Source organism: Augochlora pura, chromosome 1 (assembly GCF_028453695.1).
Source record: "Augochlora pura isolate Apur16 chromosome 1, APUR_v2.2.1, whole genome shotgun sequence".
Lineage (NCBI taxonomy): Eukaryota > Metazoa > Arthropoda > Insecta > Hymenoptera > Halictidae > Augochlora > Augochlora pura.
The window spans coordinates 14,579,150-14,605,065 of NC_135772.1; the positions used below are offsets into that span (position 1 = coordinate 14,579,150).

Here is a 25,916-nt window from a genome sequence, read left to right on the forward strand (position 1 = left end):
TACGTTTTTTACGATACTTTTTCGAGCCTCTTTAGGACTATATAAAGGAACCGCGAAATCCCGAGTTCGACTCAAAATTTGAATCAGACATGAAGGTGTACGCACTGCTCGTTTTGCTGCTTATCTACAACGTCAGCGGTACGTCTTTTGCGAATCATTTTCTTTTTTCTACGGATAATAAAGTCGGCGAACTTGCAAGAATTGTATATAAAATTGTTATCTGTCGTGAATGGGGGAGAATGAACAGGAGATAGTGCTTGCGCGTATGTGTACGAGACTATTTAAGTGCCTTGTAGGAGGCATGTACGATCAAAGTCAATGTGAATTTGAAGTAGAATCAGGATTATCAGTACAACCAAGTCAACCATGTCAGATGGTAGGCGAGACATTGCTTAGTTCTAGTAGAATTATTTTTAAAGCACTGTAAAGCAAATATTCTCCGAAGCATAACGCGACATTCTCAATTTGGGCACTTTAAATCTTTAATTCGTTGCTTCAACAGAAAATGAAGTGAACATTAATCTTTTACTTCAATGATTGAACGAATCAACAACTTAGCATCATTTTTAAATGTTTAAATAATTCCATCTCTGTTCTGTGATAAATACATACGCAGCTTAGTGATCTTGTTTGAACATTTATCAAGATTTTAGTCATTTCAAATGAGATTTTATATTATCACTATCATGTTTCAAATCATAAAAAATGAATAACATATTAACCGATAAGTGTTGTTCCCTTGTATCATAGAATTTATTCGTACATAAATATTCCCTTCGTATAAAAATTTATAAAGTTTGCAAAACGAATCGATCAAAATTTATAAACCTATTCTATATGAATAAATTCATTTTTCCGTTTCCATGTAATTAATGATAGTATACCTTTATAAAATTTTTATTAATTTTTAATATCGCACCGACAAGTACGAGAAGCTTGTAGTTCTTCTGTAAAAGAGATAATCGACACCACGATATAAGATTATGCAATGTCTTCGCAGGTCTCAAGGAAGACGAAATATTCTGGGATAAGATTAGAGATGAGTTCGACCTCCTCGCACTCGAAGATGCAGGGGACAGTGACCCACTAAACGCAACAGCACTGGATGAATCCTTGGAGGACGCGTTGCTCGTTTTAAGACGTCGTGTCCTCTTTGAGCTTTTCACGAAAAGTCAGCCAAAGAAAGAGCAACGGTTGTACGTTGGCGATGTCGAAGCGCTGAAGAAGAGCAACATCGATTTCAGCAAGCCGACCAAAATTGTAACCCACGGTTGGATCAACAGCGCGAAGGACGATGCTGTTGCTATGGTTCGTGATGGTAAGAAACTTTGCATTCTATAAAACTTGAGCCTATAAAATATGTGCTTCACAAGAAAATTTATATCAGCTAGAGTAAACTACTAAATTAACTTTAACAATTACCACGTAACAGAGCACGTACAAAAATGTTCAGAGTATTGTTTATCTAGAACTCTTATAGTTGTCAAGATCCCGAAAATAATTGGACTGCAATCTTTCGAATGATCTTAAATTCTTGTGGATTTTTCTAGCTTATATGGAGCAAGGTGACTACAACGTCATCGGCATCGACTGGGGCAGTATTGCATTTAGGCCATACGGTTGGGCTAGTAGGCGCGTTCCGGTAGTGGGCAAATACTGCGCCTCCTTCATCGACTTCCTTCAGTCCCAAGGATTGGATCCATCGATGTTGACCGTTGTCGGTCACTCCCTTGGTGCCCACGTAGCTGGATTAGCAGCTCGTTTTGCTCAAAGCCAGGTGGAACATGTCGTTGGTAAGTCGTGCGAATGATTGCCATTGGAATCACTTATTTTATTTATTATATTTATATTATAATCGCTTAAATGAAACCGCGGAGTCCTAAACGCGATTATAATATATTGCCCTATAGTAAGAACAAGATTGGATTTACTTAAACTTCGTACGATTTCTATTGTAATATATGCTTGAATAATGAAGTTCACCCCAAAATTTCTCATAGCAACATAATACCAGAAATTGTAAAAGGAAAAGTGAGAAAGCAACTATTCCAACTGTAGTATTAAACTGCGTAATCGAACATGAAACGAACCAGGATGCTACATTTTGTTAAAATACAGAACCGTCTTTGACAAATCAGAAGAATTTAAGAATACTGCTACCTTAAAGTCAATTGCAATCGTTTTTATTTAGTTAGAATTTTCAGTCTAGTTATTACAGGTCGAAAATCTTACAGTTTACTTATAGATAGAAAGTCTTGCACTCGTATAGTATCCTATCATAGTATCTTTCGCGAAACACTACAGTTTGCTCGTTTTTGCAGCTCTGGACCCAGCTCTCCCGAATTTCGTACTCGCTGGCCCAGGCGAAAGAGTGTCGCGCGGTGATGCGAACTACGTAGAAGTCATGCACACCGACGCCGGTTTTTACGGATACGTAGAACCGATCGGTGACATCGACTTCTATCCGAACGGCGGCTCCCAGCAACCCGGTTGCGTTAGCAACGTTTGCTCCCATCTGCGAGCCTTCAAGTATTTCGCCGAGTCTCTCAACAGCAAGGCAGGCTTCGTCGCGTACAAGTGCGAGAGCTACTCGAAGTTCCAAGACGGTGTTTGCAGCTCGAATCCCAAGGCTTACATGGGAGGCATAAAACCGAACTATAACGCCACGGGTACATACTACTTAAACTCGAACTCGAGATCCCCGTATGCTATGGGTGAACTCGCACTTAGTTCATCGAGCATTTAATGATTGATGTACCGTGAAAGCGTACGTTCAATCGCAGTTTTCCAGAAAACATTGAAATATGAATTTTATTGCGGTGTCGTGTTGCGACGTACACGTTCTTGCTAAACCGAACCAATATTTGTAACGCAATAAGAATAAACTAGTGAGTTATCACAATTATTATCGTGTGCGCCATTTGCGTTTTCCTTTAGACAGTTAGACAATTTATTTAACATTTTTTGTCATTGGAAAATTCGGTCATAGATATTTTCCCAAATATAAGAAATAATTTGCTCAATTACCAATTCATGAGATTTCCAAATTATGTAAATTGGATTGCGTGTCTGGCGACTACGTTTGTTGTCGTCGCAGGACATTTCAGACGCGAGTTTCGCCTATACATTTGAATAACAGGTTTTATAAGGTTCATTGATTGTTTACAAGCTTGATTCAATTAGCGCCACTAATCACCGTGAAGTAAAACCTATCATTAAACATTCAAATATTATTTATGCGTCGTTCATATACTATTGGAACAAAAACTTTACGTTCCAGTTTTTCATCAAAAATTTTCGCAAAGAGATGATTCTAATGAAGTTTCATCATCCTAATCAACAATTTCGAGTCGGCTAACGTAGCCGTCAACAAAGACCTGTCAACAAGAGTGTCTTCTTCGTCTTCGCCGCGGTCGTCTACGTTCTCCTTTGCATTTCGTCCTTTGCTTTCCCCCAATGGCACGGTGCCACGTCCTTCATCCTTACCACTTCCAATTTCTTCGTTCCCTCGACTCTCTCTCTTCCTACTTGCACCTGCCATTCTTCCTTTCGTTCTTCAGTGAAAAACTAGTTTTATTTTACGCAGCCTGCCTCCACCTGTCTGCATCTCTTTTCTCTATCTTCCATTCAGTTTTGCGTCTTCGTGTTGTGTACCGTAGGAGCTATATAAAGGTGTCGTATAAACCAGAATTTGGATTCGAATTTGAACATGAAGGCGTACGCTCTGCTTGGTTTACTGCTCATTTGCTGCGTGGACGTGTTAGTAAAGTTATGCACGTAAGTGTTATGCGAATTTTGCCATGAAATTGTAGAATAATTTTTGTAGAGGTACGCCACCCTCATTATTGCACGAGGTATTGTCTATAGATATTTAATTGTAGATACGAAGAATGTTCTTTCATTTCTTCCTGCCTGTTATTGTTGTTCGAATTGGTGAAAATATTTTCCTCTTTTATTGTCTTCTTTATTTTCACATTTAGAGTAATTACTACAGTTTCATGAAATAAGAGTGAATCGCCTAAGTGAATCACTTAAGTGAATCACCTAAAGGAATCACCTAAGTGAATCACTGAAACCTGGTGTTTTCCAGTGTGGAAATCGTAACAGAAAAGATCTTGTCCCGAGATTGTTATACCTGAATACCCTCTTACACCCTGTACTAATTGTCAAAACTTTTGAAGGTCTGCAGAATCCTCTGAGAGACTTGGCCTCGCTCGTCGATCAAGAGGATGAGAATCTCGATCCTAATGACGAGTTGGTGACGAATCCGGTGAACGCAAAAGCGCCGAACGAAAGCCTGGAGCACACGCAACGCGACTTGGACAATCGTGTATTCTTCTTCCTTTATACGAAAGATAATCCGATCGAAGGACAGCGATTGTATGTCGACGACGATGACGCGCTGCAGAAAAGCAACTTCAATTTTAGCAAGCCTACGAAATTCGTCACCCATGGTTGGATAAACACTGTGAAAGACGGCGCGGTCGCCTTGGTTCGCGACGGTAAGAATATTTGACAGTTTTATTAAAAAATAATTATTAAAAAAGTTTCAGAATACTATCATTGTAATCAATTGATTAGAACTGTCGCAAGAATGTTTTTGTTTCGCATAGTGACGCGCAATTTAATTATAATCTAAGTCAGACTCGTGATGAAGATTCCACGCAAGCTCTGCTAAATTAATAAATTATTAATTTCTTCTAAATTGAAATCAAATTGAATTTTTCTATTATCGAAGTATGGAAAAGGAAATAAATAAAGACGATACAAGTAACAAAAGCTATCTGGACCAATTAAGGAAAATATTAAGGACAAATAATTGCCATTAAATGCAACGTTAAAGGAGTCATAGTGCAAGGGGTTAACTTCGATTAAATTCCTGATTTCTTTTTCTTCGTAAAGCATACTTGCAGCACGGCGATTACAACGTCGTCGGAATCGACTGGGGCGCGATCTCATTCACGCCATACGAATGGGCCAGCTCACGCGTTTTGATGGTAAGCAAATACTGTTCCACCTTCATCAATTTCCTCCAGAGGAAAGGATTGGATTTATCGGATGTGACGATTGTCGGTCACTCTCTTGGTGGCCAAATAGCTGGATTGACGGCACGCTACGTTGAAGGTCACATCGACCTCGTTATTGGTAAGTCGCACCTATTGACGTCCCGACTGTTTCAGTCTGTCATTATACAATATTAGGTGACATTATATTTTGCACACGCCGTACCAGTAGCTTTCGAAATTATGCTTTGATAGCATTGAAATTCTGTTCGCAAATCAACCGTCCCTTAAACGTTTCAGGCACGTGTATCACCGATGTTGCGTGCTTACGTGTTTATGTAGTGCCCTAAGAAAATAGTTTGTAACAAATTCAAATAATTAATACGATAATTAATAATTTGATATAGTATATTAGGTTTCAGTAAAACATCAAATGGCCAATGTGAAGATCCAAGAATTAAAAATCCGACATTTCGTTTAAATTTCTTGAAACACGAAATTATCGACGCCGCACTATTGCGACATTGACAACAAGCTCTTTAACGTCAATTATATTGAAATAACGTTTTCGAAATACCGAAACAGTTCTAGGCACAACGCTCGAAGGGTTCAAGAAATGTAAAGGTTATTCTTCTTACAGCTTTGGATCCTGCCCTCCCGAATTTCCAGCTTGCTGGACCCGGCAGCAGGGTAGCTCGCGGTGACGCCGGCTACGTGCAAGTGATCCACACGAACGCCGGCGTTTTTGGTTACGCGGAGGCGATCGGCGACATCGATTTCTATCCTAACGGCGGTGGTCTGCAAGCAGGCTGCAAGACGGAGACCTGCTCCCACCTGAGGGCGTTCAAGTATTTCGCGGAGTCTATCAACAGCCCCGAATTTATCGCGGTGGAGTGCAGCAGCTACTCCAAGTTCCGCAGTGGCGAATGTAAGTCGAATCGCAAGATTTCTTTAGGTGGCGTGAGACCGGACGACACCGTCAAGGGAAAATTCTATTTGAGGACGAACGGGATCCCTAGGTTCGCGCAGGGCGACATTTAAGCCAAACGCCGAATCTTTCGGCGATTGACGCAATTTCGCAAAGGGTACATTTAATTAATCTTCTTCGTTACAATATGAATTGTATTATCGTGTGGTATTATAATATGTATACAAGTATTAAAATGTGCTGATCGTTGTAATGCATGTATCCGATAACAATGAGAATAAACTGGATGAAATGTTGCAATTATTGTCACGCGTGTCATTTGTACCGTCTATTAAATGCGCACACATACACGTAATATATTCGGAACGGTTGGTGGCTATTATTATAATATTAATATTGAATGCTTACAATATTAATATTAAATACTTACAGTGCCATTAAATACTTATAATGTCATTAAATACTTACGATATTATTGAATACTTGCAATATTACTAATATCGAATACTTGTAATATTAACATTGGACAAATATAAAATATCGATACCGGATAACATAGAAAGAAATTAACCCCTTGAGAAAACAAACGCGGCCGTTTCCGAATGTGTTAAAAGCCGATACGTTTGTCAGAGTTTCGATTACCATTTTGACATCGTTATCAGCAATTACTTAGCAATCCTACAGAGAAAGCCAGCTCCCTGAATAATTCAACGACGGGAAAAGGCAGCTGAGGATCCTGCACCGTGTTTGCTTCTTTTGCAGACTGGTCTCGAAGTAATTTCTATTCAAGCTACGTAACCCTTGATTTACATTTTCTCCACTTAAATTGTTATTGCATGCATATTATATTGTTCCCAGACGCCTCGAACATACTTATTATTCGCGCGATCGATGTTTTCCTAAATATCAAAGGTTATACGGAGATACATTAATTATGTAAATTAGATTGCGATTTCTTCGAACCTACGCGCGAAGCACGCGTGTAGAATGATTTTGTATTATCTCGTCGTCTTTATTCCACGGCGATAACATTCGCGGAGATAATATATTCGTGTTTCACGTTTCCAGCGTATTCACTCTTTCGTTCGCTTCTTCGACTCTCTTTCCGCCCTGCCACTGTACAATTCCTTCGCCCACTCTAAACGCCGTTTGTTTTCATATCTGCAACACTTCGCTCTCCTCGTTTCGTTCTCCAGTCTCAATCCGCCGGCTACGCTCCGCATGCTCTGCTTTCTCTGATTTATCTCCTCCTCCCCTCCCCCAATTCTCTCCATACACGTTACACGTTCTCTCTTTCCTTGATTTCCGAATTCTATATAAAGTGGTCACCAAATCGAGAATCAAACATGAAGGCGTACACGCAGCTCGGTTTCCTGCTGGTCTTCGGCAGCGGCGGTAAGTTCCTACGACTTATACACATATCGAGACCATATAATTACCCTCCTTGCAATTCAGATGCTTCTTGAAAATAACTGAACAGAAATTCTTAGTACCAATTGCAAGATCTCCTGCGGATCTTGTCTTTTCTGAATAATTTTATGCCAAGCATGTCGCTCGTTCGTTTCATCGTCTCGCGTTTTATCTACTCATTTCGTCATACTCTTCGGTACCCGGTTCGGTTCTGTCGATAAAACAGACTCGTATTTTAAAGGTATTGGAATATTTGGCACGGACTTGGACGCGCTGGTCGAAAACGAGAAGAACGATCTCGATCCCGGCGATACGTTACTGTGTAACCAAGTAACGGAGGACAAGACCGATGGCAACTGGAATGAGAAAAATGATTTGCGCGACCGAATCTCCTTCTACCTTTATACGAAGGCTAATCCGTCCGTAGGACAACAACTGTACGTCGGCGATGTCGACACATTGAAGAGAAGCAATTTCGATTTTAGCAAACCTACGAGGTTTGTCACTCACGGATGGATAAGCACTGTGAAAGATGACGCGGTCTCTTTGATACGGGACGGTAAGAGTGTTCTGTGACTTGTTAATTTTATGCAGCAAATTGTACTAGGTATATATATATATACAGGATGGTCCACGTAGCTCGTCCATCTTCCGGCAATTTGAAAAATATTGCGTAATAAATTTTTCAAATCAAAAGTTGGGTGGTTCTAAGAGGTATTTATATTTCTATGTATAGGTGATGGCATTCCAGTGATTTGAGGCAATTTTCTTTTCTTAAATGGAACATTATATAATTTATATTACAATATGGAAGAATATAAAGTTTTAAATAATAAACTATTAACATTAATTATCCCTATAATAATTTGATATTATAAGAAGAAAATCTCCAAAAAATAAAGCGAAGTTACTCGATAGAACTAATAAAGATCAATACTATTTTACTTGGAAATCGATATCCTTCCATATTTCGTATAAAAAATACAATATTCCATTTATATAAAAAAAAAGTTACCTTAAAATCTCCGGAACGACTCCGCCTATAAAAATATACGCATATAAAAATAATAACATAAATAAAAGTAATATATATAAACATAAATACTACACACTATGTCTCTTTAAACCAGTCAACTTTTTATTTGAAAAATTTGTTGCCTAATGCATGTTTTGGAAATTGCATTGGGTATATAACTTGCGAGGACCATTCTGTGTAACGAGCTGGATCGTTTATAATCTCATCTTTTCTCTTGTAGCGTACCTGCAGCATGGCGATTACAACGTCATTGGTATCGACTGGTCTAATATATCATTCGGTTCATACGTAAAGGTCGCGAGTCGTGTTCAGCCGGTGAGCAGATACTGTTCATCCTTCATCGACTTTCTTCAGACGCAAGGATTGGATTTATCGCGCTTAGCCATAATCGGTCACGATCTTGGTGGTCACGTAGCCGGTCTCTCCGCTCGTTATGCTAAAGGCAAGGTGGACCGTGTCGTCGGTAAGTCGTGCATACTGATTTTGCATTCACGATTCTTCATTCTCCAAATGTTAGCATGCTTCAGAATAATCTTCCCAAGGTTTTCCTTGCATTACACGACGCGGTGTTAACTACAGAAAATGCACTGATAACGATCGAATTAAAGCGAACACTTTGCAATTACTCATATAAAAATTTTAGAATTATTTTTAATCGATTAGCTTGGTATGATTTTTGAAGATAGTAGAAAACTTTAAAATCGTTCTTTTGCAGCTTTGGATCCATCTCTCCCACACTTCGCGCTGTCCGTAGCGGGCGAAAGAGTTGCTCGGGACGATGCAAAGTACGTGGAAGTGTTGCACACGAATGGAGGCGTTTTTGGTTTCGAAAAAGCGATCGGAGACATCGATTTCTATCCTAATGGCGGCGGCGTACAAGCTGGCTGCAAAAGCAACACCTGTTCTCACCTGCGAGCCTACAAGTATTTCGCGGAGTCCATCAACAGCGAACTGGGCTTCGAAGCAATGAAATGCCCCACACACTCTGATTTCCACCAGGGCGCGTGCAACCTGAACGATAAGGTTTTCTTGGGTGGACCGAACCCTAATACCGACGCCAAGGGAATATACTTTTTCGACACGAACGAAAGTCCCCCTTTCGCTAAGAAGCATTCACTTGGCTGTCGGTTGCCCCCAAACTGAACCCATCGTTTAACATTTTATCGATTTCAATGGCAGACGCAGAATCGTCGAATTATATTTCTTGCAAAGTTTTGAAATATTTCTATTTTAAATTTAATAAAAATTCTTTGCAATATGCCAAACATTTATGCAACCGACTTTATTTTTACCAAGATAGTAGAGCAGATATAGTTTAACGTCATATTCTAATCATCGAATGAAATCGCAATATGAGATAATGAAAATATTTAATGATCATATTTCAACGATAATAAGACCACGTCTAAGATCGATTAATCCTGGATTACAGTATCGCAACGGCTTAAAGGTACCTAAATGGCCTAAGATAATGTCCGACAAGAAATCTCTGATTTCTCACGAAACGATTACGTCCGCGTGAGACATAATTCGGAACGATTATTTTCAGTCGTTAATCGGACGAATTAAATGCAGGAGGAAACGGCACAAGATACGGCGAACAGTTCGCGAAGATGTAACAGGAAAAAAACACTCGGAAATTTGCTATCGGCATGGTTTTCTGGCATTCGATTATCAGCCGCGATTTCATGCGTAATATCTTTTGCCCGATGTTTCACGAGTTCCGGGAGTTTTCGCGTCAATTCGAAAGCGAAGATACACCGTGAAATATGAAGTAATGTATCCCGACGCAATAAAATTGTTTATCGATCAAACCGCCTGTTCAATTTCCGACCGGTCGTCCTGCCGGAAAACAATTAATGTTGTTTTCTCTCCTAAACTGTCTATCACCAGCAGCTGGTTTTTCAACTGATCGACTCGCAGATAACTCGGACGCCAGTAGTAATCTAAACCCCTCACTCGTTATGACCACTTGCACGGAATTAGTTTTCGCGAACGATACGCTAACTGCTTGCATCACACTTTTCACTAACTCTGCGGCCATCGGGAATTGGTATTACTCCTTGGCAAATGCGTTTCCGATTTTATCTATGCTCCTTCGTTGTTCCAGCTTTGTTTTATATAATATTACTTCTATTCATGAATACATAATTATATTGTATATTATTATTGTTATTTATTATCGCAATATATATTTCTTTTATAATATTGATTTAGACACCTTTATTGCTAGTTAGTTTAGATATTTAGGCGCGTTTTATTATTATTATACTATTGTTCCAGCTTTGTTTTATATAATATTACTTCTATTCATGAATACATAATTATATTGTATATTATTATTATTATTTATTATCGTAATATATATTTCTTTCATAATATTGATTTAGACACTTTTATTGCTAGTTAGTTTAGATATTTAGGCGCGTTTTACTATTATTATACTATTGAAAGCATTAGTAGAAATTGAAAATGTTAATTTATAGTAGCCTTCTAGATAAATGATGGCGAGAATAAAATGTTTCAAGAATGATGTGATTTATATTTGTCTAATGGAAGAGGATCTTCATATGCATGATATTGTTAAAATAAATTCTGCGATGTAAGATCGCTGTAGACGAACTTACGGATGAAGTACGCCGACTATGAAGACATTCTAGTCGAAGGAAAGAATACGGTCTCTGTTCATCCAGCGATCGGTAGGACGAGCGATCCCCTTCGAATCCACTTGAATGCCGGTCATCGGGAAACGTATCCACCGCGGCAGACATTTTACAGAATTTCACCATATTTGCGTTGCACTCGTACGTATTGCCAAGTGAAAATTGCCAGTTGGGAAATTGTCACCATCGAAGGAGGGTGGAAACCGTGGCCCAAAGGATTCCAATGTTACTAATTGTTGTCACCTGACTGCCACGTGGATCCGTATGTTCTGTTCAGATTAAAAAGCCGGATCCCCGAATAAGGAAATGAAAATTTTGCCCTTCGCCTCCGTTGTTCGCACCTGCATAATATTCTCTCCCTCGAAAGCAATCACGAAAGAAATCTGGCACGCGATGAAAAGAAATTTTAGAAAAGAATTGTTTAAACTTTGTAAACGCGACACCGGAAAATCGTTGGAGATGGAAGACTTGCATCACGGATGAATCTTTTGTTATAGATTTGTTTTCTACTCTGTATCGAGCATCTTCGTTATTGCATTGTTGCTGATTCTTTTCGATAACGTATTATCTATCGTTTTATCGTGACAAGTTTATTGTGACAAACTTGCGGACATTTAGATACCCAATTCGCTGCACCGTAATTCAACTATTTATCTTTCATTAATTGCATTTGTTATTAAAAGTAATAATTGGGTAGAGGAATTTTTAATGTAACCGAAACAATAATTCTTAAACACGCCTTTATCGTGGAGCAATCTCGATACTCCTAACTACCGCGGAGTACAAAAGGAGCCATGCTCGATCTCTATCTATCACAACTATCCATCTTTTCTTGATCGCACTTAATCTGACTGCAATGAACGATTTAAAGACGTAAACTTTATCTTATCGTTAAACGATACCGATCCTATCGATTGATGGCTTTATAAAGGAATCACGAACCGTTGCCACCAGGAGAGTCGAGTCAAACATGGAGGCATACGCTCTGGTTAGCTTACTGCTTGTCTACGGCGTCAATGGTAAATCCTTGCGATGTTTTAACACAAAGATAATATAAAACACTGCTTTCTTTATATTTCTCTATTTTCAGCTGCTACTTTCATTCACCGATTATCACGCGATAATGTATTTTAAAATCCTTTGAAATCCGTAGAAATTATGCGTAATGATATAAAAATTGTGCCATGTTTCTCTACAGGTGCCGCAATCTCGAGAGAGATTGAAGGTGGGATAGACCTTCCTGGAAATGAAGTACCTGCGATAAGTGATCTGATGGACGTGGACACTTACGACGAAGCCGTGGAAGAAACGAGGAAGGACTTGCATAATCGTGTCTTTTTCTATCTTTATACAAAGGCTAATCCGACTAAAAGCCAGAAGTTACTTATTAACGACGTGAACGCGTTGAAGAGGAGCCACTTCGATCCAAAAAAACCGACGAAACTTGTCACACACGGATGGGTAAACTCCGAAGGCAGCGATGCGTTTCGATTGATTCGCGACGGTGAGCGTAATTTATGAGCTATCGTCTGGCAATCTTTTGACAGTTTCATAATATTTTTAATAAAATTCTCTGTTTCATCAAATTTGAATTAATAAGATCGACAATACAGTGGTCGGTAATGCGAAGTCTCACTTATGTTTCTCGTTTGCAGCTTACCTCCAGCACGGTGACTTCAACGTCATCGCGATTGACTGGAGCACAATAACACTTAGGCCATACATATGGGCTACTAAACGCGTCGTGATGGTGGCCCAATACAGTGCCTCCATGATCGATTTTCTTCAGTCGCAAGGAATGAATTTATCGCAGCTGACCGTCGTAGGTCATTCTCTTGGTGGACACGTCGCCGGATTGTCAGCCCATTATGCCAAAGGTCAAGTCGCAAATGTTGTAGGTAAGTCGTGCGCATTGTGTTCCATCAACTAGTTTTTCCTCTTAATTTCGCGGCTTGAAAGGATTACGTAGTTAACATTTCTTTTCGACTCTGCATTATAACAATTAAATTAAGTAATAAAATTAACTAGGTTCGCAAAAGGTGCGATAAATGTTCGAGTAAATATTAAGCACCTCGTCTTTGGCACGCAATGACTTATTGACCAATCATACTACCTTTTCTTATTTTTCTCCCATTCATCCCCTCTCTTTCCAAAGCCTGACACTTTTCATATTTCCTCATTTGATAACAGCTTCTCCTTATCGAATTGTATGCTCCTCCATTTGCAAATCCACATTTGCCACTAACACGTGTTTATTCCATTTCTAATTTTTTAAAATAAACACCAAATATAAATCACAGAAGATTTATTAATCTGATTCTATACGAAAAATCTATACTATAAATGATATTAAAAAATATCATCTACAACTAGAAACGTGCCCCAAAATTCACAGACTAAAAATAATAATATTCAATTGTGATTCCATTTTAATACGGTTGCAATGTTAATATAAATCTAAATTATTTATTAGTTAACGGATGAAATTCGAGCAAACGCAATTCCGTCATTAATCTAGAGCAATTTAATGAACGCGTTAAGAAACATCACGGTCGATCTGTTTGCAGCTTTGGACCCAGCCCTACCAGAATTCTATTCGGCCAACAAGGGCGCCAGGGTTTCTCGCGGCGATGCAGAATACGTGGCAGTGATCCACTCGAACGCGGCTGTGTTAGGTTTCGAAAAAGCAATCGGGGACGTCGACTTCTATCCGAATGGCGGCTCCCTACAGTCCGGCTGCATCACAAACACCTGCTCGCACCTGCGTTCCTACGAGTATTTCGCGGAGTCCATCAATAGCAAGAAGGGCTTCGAGGCGGTGAAATGCGACACCTACTTTAATTTCCGTAAAGGTGCGTGCAACTCGAATAGTAAGACTTTCATGGGAGGTCTGCATCCGGACCGTAAAGTCAGAGGAACGTACTTCTTGCACACGAGCAAGAAGGCGCCGTTCGCGCTGGGCAGAATTTAAGGCGACTCGTTGATTCTTCGATGACTTTCGAAAGGAACTATGATAAAGAAAATGATCTTCTTTCAAACTATTTTTGGTAAGGGATAGAGAAAACGGTACTTATGAATCTGATATCAAGATATTAAGCAGAGTAAAATTTGAGATGCATTCAATAGGGAAACCATCTGCTGATTAGTTTTAAGTTAATTGTGCATTAGAGCTTCTGTCAAATTCGAATGCCTTATTTATTCGAGATAAAGCTTTATGAAAAATTGTGCACTGCAAGACATATCATATATCGTACTTTGTTATTTTTGTTACTTATTTAGAGTGTACAAAAACACGTCAATTTTTCGAGATTTTTAGACGAATAAGTTGTATATATAGTTACATTAAAGTGTACACGCTCATATTTAGTTAAGCTTCAGTCTTGCCATTTTTAATGCCGATTTCTATGTCGATTTTTACTTAAAATACCAAGGCAATGTTTCCGTGCAGTTTCTAGTTCTTTAATTTACCATAAGCCAATGTAAATTTTGTAAATACCTATCGATTTTCTATTTCATCCATATAAACAATAAACATATTGAAATCAATCAATGTAACTTCAATTAACTTTTCCTTCAATTCTGATTATTATATCTTCTTCAGAATGCAATAGTATACTAAATTTCAATCACAGCATATTAATAATTTCATCTATGGAGGGATTATTGTAACAATGATTAAAGAACTTTTCGTTCTTTAAACAATAAATCTAACCTTATTTTGAAATTTAATAAAATCTGCTAAATTAAGTCTTTCAATTATTAAAATTAAATTAAATACAATTAAAAATAATCTAACCTCATAAGATGACCTCGGTCTATTTATTTAAGAGGTCGTTTAAGTCTCTAATCTTCGAGGAATGTTTCGGCGGATCCTCGTGGGCGTGAAGACATTTTTGTCGGTGAGTGGAACACGTGGACAGAGGGGTTACGCCGGGTACGATTAACGCGAAGGTAACGGACACGTTTCCTCTGGTCACCCTTCGAGGTACATTTAATAACCACTCCTCGTTTTTATACCCTTGCGGAAACTCGTTTTGTGACCACCTCTGACCGTGAGAAACCGGGTCGGCGGGGAACTGCACAAGCTAATTCTTCGGTGCGGTGGATGCGCACGCGTTACTCTTCGCAGGATGTCAGTGAAGTAATGGCCACCGATAAGCGAGGGATGACTATTAGAGATGACTGTTTTTCTTCCATTTTACTAAATAGAAACTTTTGCTAAGGGAAACTTTTCGATTGCGAAACATGCCTTCTGATATTTCTTGAATCTATTCGTCTTTTGTCTGCGCACTTTTGTCGCAAATTCAGAAAATCAGTGATTCTATGGTGTTATCTAACATTGAAATGTTCCCATAGTTTATAACAATACAAATGATGTGAAAGTAAAGAAATGTTTATCAGTTGAGCATCGTTGCAATGAACAAAAAGCTAAACGTTGTTTCTAATGAAGAGATTAAGACAACTGTTTATAACATATTGACCTTCAGATAATCTATACAAGAGTTAAAATATCTTTGTATAAATTTTTTGAAGAACTAATTTTATCTTCAGTCCTCCATTTTGATATATAATATTTGATAATATTTTATATATTATTGTATTCCGTTAATGAGTATTTTATTCGGAAGGTACAACAGAACTTTACGAATGCACCTTGACAACACCTGTATTCTACCATAGTGGAATATACATATAGTAGTCAGACGAGGAGAAGCCACATATGTGAGGTTACCGATTTTATTTTCGACGAAGGAATTTAACGCATAATGTTTGGATTTTATATATAGAGTGGTCGCATATCAAATAACACACCCAATTATTTCTTAAACTATAGTTAGTTTCAAAAAATGTCTAAAATGAACCTTACCCCTGTTTCGTGGTAGATATCTTGTAATGGATGCAAATTTTTGCTGGATAGATGTGTTTCTGAAATTTTAAGGTGGCCTTGTTTCTTTTAATGGAACTGCATTCTTTTTTTGTATAAACAGACTGTGCATTTCAAGGTCAATTCATTCACCTATAACACTTTGATCTCTAAATATCGTTCCAGATCATTTAATGTTGTTTAATTGAAGCCAGGTGTCTATTTCAAGTTGAAATGACGTTGCTATGCAACAATATCTTTTTAAAAGATCGTCATAAATATTCACGAGCACTTAGGATTTTTTTAATGGTGTAGTACATTGCAAACCTTTTCCTACAATCCCGACAATCGGAACGATCTCCGCGAATCGTAATTAATGAAAACGCCAATCGTCTTTGTTCGCGATCGAAGAAAAGCTGCTTCTCGAATACCGATCGATCGATCTTTTCCTTCGTCCCGTTGACCTCCAATTAGTCACGAAATTACCTGAATCGCGCTAACCGGTCACCACTCGTTTCGAAATTTTCCACTTTGTTGGTCGCGTGCGCGGCCGGTATGTGTGCACTTGTTCGCGGAACGCGTTTCACTGAATTTACGCGTGCATCGCATAAAATAATTGCTAAATGAATCGCGTTCTTGTTTTTCCCCCCCTACCGGCGGCGTAACTTATTAAGCAAACCGTTTCGATTAACATGGTGATTAATTACCAAGGTCACCGATTGATGACGATCGCGTCATATTTACAATGCGACCCACGTACCGCCCCGGAAAATAACCCGAGACTTCAAACGAACATTGAAAACAATTTCTGCCTCGCCGTCCGCCGTAATATCGTCGATAATGTAATATTATGTTCCCGTCGGAAGCGCCGTATAAGTAATTAATACGTAATCGAATGAATTAAAATTAGAATGTATTGGTATTAATTGTTTCGCTTTTGTTTGGGTATGTCTGGCGGCGAGAACGAACGGAAACTTTTGTCCTAGCACCGTTTTGTTCTCCTCGTTCACTTCTGAGTGGACCACTTTTCTTTTCGAGCTGCCGCGAAATTGTTTATATCGAAGAATTAAAAAGTTTCTGGTCGAGTGTTTTGCATCTTAGGAAAATATTCGAATCTTGCATTTACAGCGTACAAGAATTCATATTAATTGAACACTTGTTTGACGAAGAACAACATTTTTATTCAGTAAAATTTAATCACTATTTAAGCGAAAATATTTTTGCAATAGTCTTTATAATAAACTCATTTATAGCGCAATAAAGAAATTACTGTAGAGTTAAAACAAAGTTCAAGCATAAGAATTCAGTAAGCGAGCAATTATAAAACAATAAAGTAAGCTCCATTTTCCTTCCTTTTATACCTTTTTACTTTTCACTTATTGTCTTTCTAACATGATTAACATTTCTCCTGGTAATTTGATTAGAGTTGCTTCCGGGAAAATAGAACTGTGCACGTGCCAGGTGTCCATGCAGGGTTCAACTGTTAAGAAGTCGATCCGAAGAAATCGCATTACGAGTAATTAGCGATCGAGCTACAAAAGGGCATAATTTCAGATCGTAAATATGTAACGCGAGCCGAGCCGGTCGGCCACTTACGTTTAATTGGTTCTTATGGCGTCCATCTTAATTGACTGTCCGTCTATTATCGGATAGAGTTACCGTGTACTTACACGGTGCCTTATGGTCTCGGTCAGCGTGAGTCAACTGTCAACGAATAAAGACGGTCGGATCGAAACGGATTTATCTACTCGACAAATAAGTCGATTCGTCGGAGCTGAGCAACGATGCAGTAAAAAATTTGTTAATCCCTAATTCAATAGTATCTGCTTTTTCTAAACTTAAAACCATTATGAAGCGCGTTTGATTGAAAAGAAATTCTTAGAATATCTGAGATTATTTCGATTAGATTGACAAGATTTATAACTTGTTTATCGGCGGTGCATGTTTTCTTAACTTAACGATACAGCTACGAATTATTTTATCAATTGTTGTTATCTAGTAAAGCTAATTGGTGTTAGACTATTTAACGGAAGTTGATCCAGGTCACTGAAAGTAATTAATAAACAAATATAACACTGCAATGTTATGTTTTATAGTTGCCATAATTGCTTGCCTTGACAATTAGTCTATCTGGCGTCATGGAAACGAGACCATTTATCTAAAATAAAATTCGAGATAGGTAAAGGGTGGAACAAGCTGGTGGTGGCTGCGCGCACTAAAAATTAATGCAAGTGCTTAGAATTCGGCGGAGTTAGAAATTTTGATGGACAATTATTTAACTGCAGAAAATCCGATGGATTACGAGAGACCATTAAGGCTAATTTTGAGTAACTTGATTAATATCGAAGCGTCCGAAACTTTCGGGCAGTAGACGTAATTTCGTATAACTCTGTGTAATGAAATTCTCAAATGCTTGATCTATTTCAGACATCCCATATTTTCCATCCTAGAGATAAAAGTAATTAACATCTTTTCCAACATGGAAACTAGTTTAACCGCTGAACTAGCGGAATTGTATTTACGTTCTTGTGCTTGCTAAACTAAAAGCTCAAGGGTGGACAACGCCTATACAAGTGCGGTATCGATAAGGATCACAAAAATTTAATACATTTCTTATCCACCATTTTAACGAAAAATTAAAACTTAAAATAACGAAAAATTAAAATTTAAAATAACGAAAAATTAAAAATTAAAATAACGAAAAATTCCCATTCAATTCATTTGGCTAGAGTTACAACTTTCACGTCTCTTACTATCTCGAGTTATTCCAAATCCTCTTACGACCAGGCTGCATTCGAATGAAACATTACGAACGTTCCATGAAATTGTAATTCCCAAGGAACCAATCCACGTCGTTAGCAGTTTGTACCAGGTCCGATAAAAATGATCATCGTCGACCACATTAATGTAAAATTATCGAAAGAAAGGCTATCGCGCAGATTTGTGCGAATCCAACGACACGGTGGTTTCTAGACGGTTCATCAAGAGTTACCGCTGAAACTTTCGTTTATAAACAAACTTTCCTTTTTGGCAGACCCCGCCGAAACCCAAATTCCCGGGCCGGTAATTTCAGTATTCATCAGGCACCAATTTCGGCGGCCGCGTTCCAGCCGGTAGCAAATTTTCGAAAAGTGGTCAAGTCAGAGAACCGGGGATGGCGCCGGCCGGTGGACAGATCGTCGATAAACCCTGAAGGAGGGCCATTAATCATCCGCTATCTCGGACTCGAGGTTGCTCGTGTAAATATCCGCGGAGATGTTCGGCCGAACAGGCCGGAAAGTTCGCGGCGGCCACTTCGGCCGAGAACCGTCGTCGACCGTGCCGCGCGGAAGAACTCCCGGATAAATAATGGAAATAAAAAAAAGAAAAAAAAAAAGAAAGGGGGGCGCCGGCAAGGAGGGACCAGCCGCGAGAGTACAATGTCCTTAATTCAAATATTGACCGTCCATTTATCAAGCGACGCGGCTTCGATCCGCGCTAATTAGCTTTTCCTCCTCGATCCCGGATTCCGTTTCCGAGCTAGTGGCCCGGTCGATGCCTCCAGTGTGACGCTCCTTTATTTATCGGGGCCTTTGATCTTGCCGCATTCACGCGGCAATAAGCAGTAGGCTTTGTCTCGCGAGTATATTTGATATCGAGGGAAAGGTTGATCGCGACGGAAGGGGCTCGTGGCGCGCGAACAAAAAAAGAAAGCTGGACAAAACGAGGAGGGAGAGGAAAAAAAGAGTTCACGCCGCGCTGACACCGCCCATTCAGCCCCGCTATTAATTAGCGTTCATCGATAGATTTTAATTAGAACGCGAAAGAATTCCCGACGCTCGCGCGATCGATATCTTACCCCGGGATTGGAATCTTCGGCCGACCGTTTCGCAGAGGTGTTCGACCCTGTCGCGAAACACCTGGTTCGTTGACATTTTTATCTTATCGGCGCGACGCAGCATTCCATCGGAGAGAGGTACTATAAGCTCGATAGCGGCGATACGATTTGTAGTTTCGTACGTGCAGACTTTATCTTGGACGTGATGCTAAGCTACTTGCAAGCTCGAGCTTATCGCGGACCGTTCGATTGGCGCGCTTTCATTTGTTCATAGAGTGCGAATCATCGGTGTACGTGAATCGTTAAGAAAGTGCTACATTCTCCGTATTGAATATAAATATAATGCTATTAGTAATACTGCATTTTACTGTGATGATGCTGGTCAATTTCGTCCGCTGGCATTTTAATGTTAAATTATATTTGAATACGTAATTTCCGTACTTAAAATTGTGAACGAAAATTTTGAATAGAACTAGTTCATATGGCAATAAAATCGTCATCTTTCCAGATATATTTTTATCGAAATACAACGAGAGGCTTTACCGTTGCTTTGGTTTTATTCCTTTGCCTTCAAGACTATGATTAACACTTTACCGACCGGTTATTCGACCGTAAATATTAATATCATTTTAGGTTAATTGAATCTATTAACATTTATATATTTCCATATCATTACCGTTAAGCAATATAAATATTATTTTAATTTAATCTATTGCGAAAGATATCTAATATATTTGAATAATTATATAATAATAGGGGAGCCTACAGGGATAAAATACATAGATAATAAATTATTAGTTGCCTTGGTAAAAAGCCGATTTATAGACTACCGGTCGGTTAATATAAAATTCTTGAAGCAATTTTTATTTCAAATTTGTGGATCACTCAATGCATATGCATAGAAATAAATCGTCAAAATGGATTTTTAAATCTCCTCGTTGTTTAATCTGAGGCGTATTAATCACAGAAACTTACACTCATCTTCCCCCGAATATTGTGACGTTAAACCGGCTATCCATCATGCGCGTGTTTACTGCTATCCATTAGACTGAGATTCTATCGGGGAAGAAAACCGTAACGCTTAAGACTCCGTGATCGAAATCACGTTCGTCGTACGATTGATAAAACGTGACAACGCGGGAATAATAATACGTAATTTATACGAAAAGTATTCTCCGCGTCGAGCAACGTTCAAATATGTTTTATTGATCGTTTAAGCGAGCAAGTGCGAAACGCATATAAAATATCAGTAAATTATTAATCGCGGTTGATTTAACAAATTTACAACCAACAGACCTGAGTTTTGCGTATTTATGTAATGCGCAAATATGAAGAACGCAATAAAGTCCGTAAATTATGAAACACGATAACATTGCAATGCAGTTTTCGCTGTAACGAAGTTTCGTATGTCTCATGCAACTCGTACTTCTTGTTTCGTTTCAATTATGATACCTCGTGCACCGAATTCGTAGCTCTATCGAAATTTAGTAATTGTTTTCGTGATATTAATTATTTAATAATTATTTTAAAAAGATATTTTTACCAATACAGTTTCCATAAGGGATGATTGATAAAATAGACTCTCGCGATTCTACTTGTAGTACCGATTTTCGCGACATATTAAACAATCATCGAGTTCACACGACCGTACCTCTTCGTAAATATTTGCCAAACCTATTACGTCTATTACGTCCCTTGCCATCATTAAACTCGCTTGAAATGTTCTCGCGTATACGTAACAACTAATGCACAAATTTAAGTCGTCGATGAGACACGCGGGTTGCGTTTCCTAAAGAACACCTCGAAATCGTGCAAAAATCATCGACGACACGAAAGAAAACGTTTCGAACGAAGTCGCACGGTACCAGTACCGGCCGAGAACAGCTGTAATAAATTCGAAGTCAATTAGAACGTCAGTTTCATCCCCCCCCCCCCCCCTCGGTTACCTGATCTCCCTATCTGTCTCAAAGCTAGAGACTCTGCTAATCTATTGACTAGCAATTGGGCGAGAGCCGATCGTGGCGGAATCGATGGGAACGGTGCGGTGTGTCGCAAGAGAGTCGGGTAACGAGTGCGTTTCCCATGGAGTCGGGCGGAGCCTTGAACGAGCGCCGATCGACGCGGCGTTACAGTAAACCAATAAACGTCAACTGGTCGGCTACAATTCGGATCAACCGCAAGATCGATTATGCGTCTCGCAGACGCGCTTAACAAATATGGCCGACTACGAACCTGCACGGTCGACGTAGGTCGCACACGCCGGGCCGGTAACCGCGCACACGCGCACCCAACCCGCACAGAAACGCGACACACACGCACAGAGACAGGAGGCCGGCGGTGTTCTACCCGACGGTACGGACGACGTAACCGGTCCACGAAGACGGGGGACCAAGAGACGGCGATCCGGCTGAAAGTCACGGACCAAACACGATCGGCGGCTGTAGGAGTTGATGCGGCTACGACTGACTGGTGATGCAACATAAATTAAACTGCATAGCTAGCCTGCACACCCCAATCAGCTCCGTGTCCCATGGTCATCGTGCAGTATTATCGGACAGCGGTGTTTGCGTGCGTGTGCGTGGGTGGGATCCGGCAAGGCACGCGTACCGCTTTCTCTCTCCGTCACGCTCCACCCTCTCTTTTCGTCCACCGTTCGCTGTTTGTCGCTCTCTCCCTCTGTCTCGCCGTCGGCGCCGCTCTTTCGCGCGCTCGCCGACACACCGGCTCGGTGCATGTGCAAAAATTGCCATTGCGCGAGGGTTACCATCCGCAGCCCATGCCGATACAGCCGGGGCTGGCCCCGCAGTTCACCAAAAATACCACCCACTCCTCTTTCACGATTACGCGTCATCCCTATGTACGCCCTCGGCTACCGTCGCTGCCGCTATCACGGTATCCATCGTTCACCTGATAGCGCGACGCTCTCCGCTCTTTTTTCGCCAGCGGACCCCTCTCTCGCCTAGCCGCTACGCCCATACAGTTTTTTGAATTATGCGATTTTCGGTGTCAGCTGGACGGCCGCCGCTGTCCCAAGAACTGGGGGACTTGGTCTGGGACTTCGGGGGACGATCTTAGAAGCGTCCAGGGTATCAGCACTTGGTACATCCTTGTTTGTTAGTATTGGGACATTCGTTGGCAGCGCAGTGATATTTATTAGTTATGGTTTCAACCCTGATGTACCGTTGACGCGTATAATTTTATCAGAAATTATTTATTGTTATTATTAACGAACGTATCTAATACGGTTCAGTGTTTCGACAATTTTAACTTAAATCTAATGCTAGTATTTACTTATTTAATTATTATTTTGAATTATTGATTAATATCTACATAGTATGTGTTGAAATCTGCGCTGATGAAGGATTAACAGGAAGATCGAGTCCAGAGATAGTGCACAGGACCTTACGATAATTTAGGTTAGGGTCTTTATCCGCGTCTTTACAACAAGCATTTGTTTTGATAATGATATTTTTGTTCGTAGCTGTAGGTAACATTTATTGTTCTTGTAAAAAAGCTATGCAAATTCTAGAAAAGGTAATTTATATTTATCGCGAGTCCGTGCTTATTTGAATGATTAAATTCTGAATGGCGAAAGAACAGAAATTGGTTCCTTGCTTAGAAGGACGGAATGACATGCATACTTAACACTAAATCCACCATGCCAATCAGAATGATCGATTTCCCATTTTTCCCATTTTTCAACGACTGAATAAATTCCTTTGTCCAAGCTCGCACTGCAATAAAAGTGGCGAGGAGTCTAAATGAATTCAATCTTATCATTCCTATAATGTAGCACGCGTTGGTCACTTTTCGAGATCGACACAGGTTTAATGTTAACAAGTTGTTACTACAAATGATTATACGACTACACAATAAGTTTGATTAAAATCAGTGACCTTTTCTTCTTAGCAATAATTACAATCGAAAAGAATCCTGAGCATTGTAACTGCGTTAACCCCCTGCACTATAGTAACGAGTCAGACATGTTATCAAAATTTCATACAAAATCTATGAGATATGAATATTATTAATTTCTTCCAAATTGAAATAAAAATAAATTTTGTTATTATTGAAGTATATAAACGAAGGTAAATATAGATAATATAGAAAACAGGAATTCTCTGGCCCTATTAGGAAAATTATTAAATACGGTTAAGTGCTAATCGTCACAGCATGAAAGGAGCAATAGTGCGAGGGGTTAAGCAGATATCGGACGCGATGCTTAAAAATTCAGCGAAAACGCGAAGCGTTAAACCGAACTGTATCCTCGCGGTGGTCCGTATAAACGTAATGTTGGCGTACACTATTGAATATACCTTTTATCGCGCACATAACCGCACCATTTAGAACGGAACAGCCGGGACACACGGCGGGCCTAATAAATCCTGTCGGGCTGTGTGAAAGAAAATCAGGCCGCGGTGGCCCCCGTTCCCTCAGGCAATATTTTCTAAATATCACGCGGATTCCCAGCAATCACGGGCGGCAGATTGGAAACACGACGGGACCGGGGGGGTGGTGGATCCGCGCGGGGCGAATTTCGACGCGAGAGACCGCGGCGTCGTTCGAGAATTCGGAAACGGGGTGAAGTGGAAAGCAGCGGGCAGAAGTGGCGCGCAGGAATTTCAATTTTCGCGGTCCGCCGCGTAGAAGCTGATGAAAAAGTCGCAGCCGCGACCCCGGGCTCCATCGCAATAGAATATTATCGGGATCGCAGGCCGAGTCCTCCAGCGGTACCCGCTCCCGACAAATATTTCTCGATATCGACGGGACACGAGGACTGATATCGAGCTGATCGAGACGGAGACCGAGCATCGGGACACGGTTCGTTCGACATGGAGCCGAAGTGGCCGCGGAGGATGCACGAAATTGCATTTAATATTGTCACTGGGTGAGGCAAACCGATGAATCAGCGACCGGGATGGGGGTCAAAACTCGAATCAAGCAACCGAGCGGGAAAGAGACGACAGTACGTCGGCGAGGATTGGCTTGGCGCGGGATCGGCGCGAGATCGGCGCGAGACGGCTCTCGCGCGGCAAGAGAAAGAAACGGTGACAACAAGAGAAGAACGAGACAGCGACGCTCGGACAGGGGCGGAAGGGCGGAACGGGGAGGTGGGCAGTTCCCTTTTAATTGAAAACTCAAGTGCCCTCGCGATCTTAATTAAGGGTTGGAAATTTTCAGCTCGATCGATTGGATAAACGAGAAAGACTGGACCCTATCGGTTGCTCCGCACTCGACCAATGGTCACTCGCGCAGCATGCACTTTACACGGCTATTTTTTCGTCTCTGCTTCTTCCGCCACCGTCGACGGACTTCCGCGTCCCCCTCACCGATCCCACCCCGTGGACCCCGCAGCCGGTCCTCCGGTCTCCGCGCCCTTTTATAGCCGGCGATCTCTTCGTCCGAAGATGATATCGAGCATGAGAACACGGGAACAGAAATCCTCCGGATCCTCCGACTCCGAGGACGCGGACGAACTCGTTGTCCACCGCTGAATGATCGATATTAGACTCGGCCGCGCCGCGCCGGGCTCTGCTCCTCGTCCGGCGTTAATTTCGCTCGTTGCCAACCGGTGCGGAGCGACGGCGGCGGCGGCTGCAATCATACCAATGCTCTTCGTGACTAATTTGCCCGTAACACGACTCTGTCGACCTGAGTATCAGTAACGCTCGTCGGAAAATTTCGGCGTTCATTACGTTGACAGGCTCTTTGTCACAGTGTTTAGATAATGGACGGATCATTGTATTGTATTGTATTGTATTGTAACGGATTTTCAATATCAACGTGATACGCGTCGGCAGGTTGTGTCCATTATGCGGATCACAAAGCGGAAAATCAATGACGGTTAGCGCTAATTCTTTCCACGATTTTACGTTTCTGTGAAAGAGCACCTGCGGGTGTTAAGAATATACGCGGCGCGTGGTCCAATAATCATAATTTCATAGTTTACAGCCTCGGGCAGAGGGTCCTGTGATTCGAAGTGCCGGTGTGTGCGTCGATCTGGCGATAAGACGTTTTTACGTTGATAATAAAGAATTAAATGTGTTTTCCTTAATTCGAATTGGTTTTCGTATTAATTTATTTTTGGTACACATTATACATTTCTATTTATAACACATCGTCTATTTTTGTAGACTCAAAAATATTGCACAAGACTGACTGTTCCTTCGAGTGATTCTTTTGCATAAATGTGGA

General features: G+C 40.4%; 3 protein-coding genes across 3 annotated transcripts; all 3 read left to right on the forward strand.

The window, feature by feature from the left end:
* The first annotated feature begins 320 nt into the window (after nucleotides 1–320).
* LOC144470691 (uncharacterized) lies at nucleotides 321–6,044 on the forward strand. Its single transcript, XM_078182144.1, has 9 exons — nucleotides 321–376; nucleotides 1,001–1,318; nucleotides 1,551–1,793; nucleotides 2,322–2,738; nucleotides 2,990–3,051; nucleotides 3,689–3,768; nucleotides 4,201–4,502; nucleotides 4,903–5,145; nucleotides 5,644–6,044. The coding sequence occupies exons 1-9, from the start codon at nucleotides 367–369 to the stop codon at nucleotides 6,042–6,044; spliced, it is 2,076 nt and encodes a 691-aa protein (XP_078038270.1). The 5' UTR covers nucleotides 321–366.
* Nucleotides 6,045–7,132: 1,088 nt separating this feature from the next.
* LOC144467836 (pancreatic triacylglycerol lipase-like) lies at nucleotides 7,133–10,158 on the forward strand. Its single transcript, XM_078176809.1, has 4 exons — nucleotides 7,133–7,326; nucleotides 7,583–7,900; nucleotides 8,598–8,840; nucleotides 9,093–10,158. Exons 1-4 carry the CDS (start codon nucleotides 7,278–7,280, stop codon nucleotides 9,518–9,520), a joined length of 1,038 nt encoding a protein of 345 aa, XP_078032935.1. The 5' UTR covers nucleotides 7,133–7,277; the 3' UTR covers nucleotides 9,521–10,158.
* Nucleotides 10,159–11,998: 1,840 nt separating this feature from the next.
* LOC144467814 (pancreatic triacylglycerol lipase-like) lies at nucleotides 11,999–14,584 on the forward strand. The gene is made up of 4 exons (XM_078176777.1): nucleotides 11,999–12,059; nucleotides 12,239–12,544; nucleotides 12,696–12,938; nucleotides 13,608–14,584. The coding sequence occupies exons 1-4, from the start codon at nucleotides 12,011–12,013 to the stop codon at nucleotides 14,009–14,011; spliced, it is 1,002 nt and encodes a 333-aa protein (XP_078032903.1). The 5' UTR covers nucleotides 11,999–12,010; the 3' UTR covers nucleotides 14,012–14,584.
* Nucleotides 14,585–25,916: the final 11,332 nt, after the last annotated feature.

Excerpts from the sequence above, each read along its gene's own strand:
- LOC144470691 (XM_078182144.1), top strand. Across the intron at positions 1,794-2,321 it reads CCAGGTGGAACATGTCGTTG|CTCTGGACCCAGCTCTCCCG; the intron begins GTAAGTCGTGCG and ends TCGTTTTTGCAG. Across the intron at positions 5,146-5,643 it reads TCACATCGACCTCGTTATTG|CTTTGGATCCTGCCCTCCCG; the intron begins GTAAGTCGCACC and ends TTCTTCTTACAG.
- LOC144467836 (XM_078176809.1), top strand. The coding sequence starts at position 7,278 with ATGAAGGCGTACACGCAGCTCGGTTTCCTGCTGGTCTTCGGCAGCGGC. Across the intron at positions 7,901-8,597 it reads GGTCTCTTTGATACGGGACG|CGTACCTGCAGCATGGCGAT; the intron begins GTAAGAGTGTTC and ends TTTCTCTTGTAG. Across the intron at positions 8,841-9,092 it reads CAAGGTGGACCGTGTCGTCG|CTTTGGATCCATCTCTCCCA; the intron begins GTAAGTCGTGCA and ends GTTCTTTTGCAG.
- LOC144467814 (XM_078176777.1), top strand. The coding sequence starts at position 12,011 with ATGGAGGCATACGCTCTGGTTAGCTTACTGCTTGTCTACGGCGTCAAT. Across the intron at positions 12,060-12,238 it reads GCTTGTCTACGGCGTCAATG|GTGCCGCAATCTCGAGAGAG; the intron begins GTAAATCCTTGC and ends GTTTCTCTACAG. Across the intron at positions 12,545-12,695 it reads GTTTCGATTGATTCGCGACG|CTTACCTCCAGCACGGTGAC; the intron begins GTGAGCGTAATT and ends TCTCGTTTGCAG.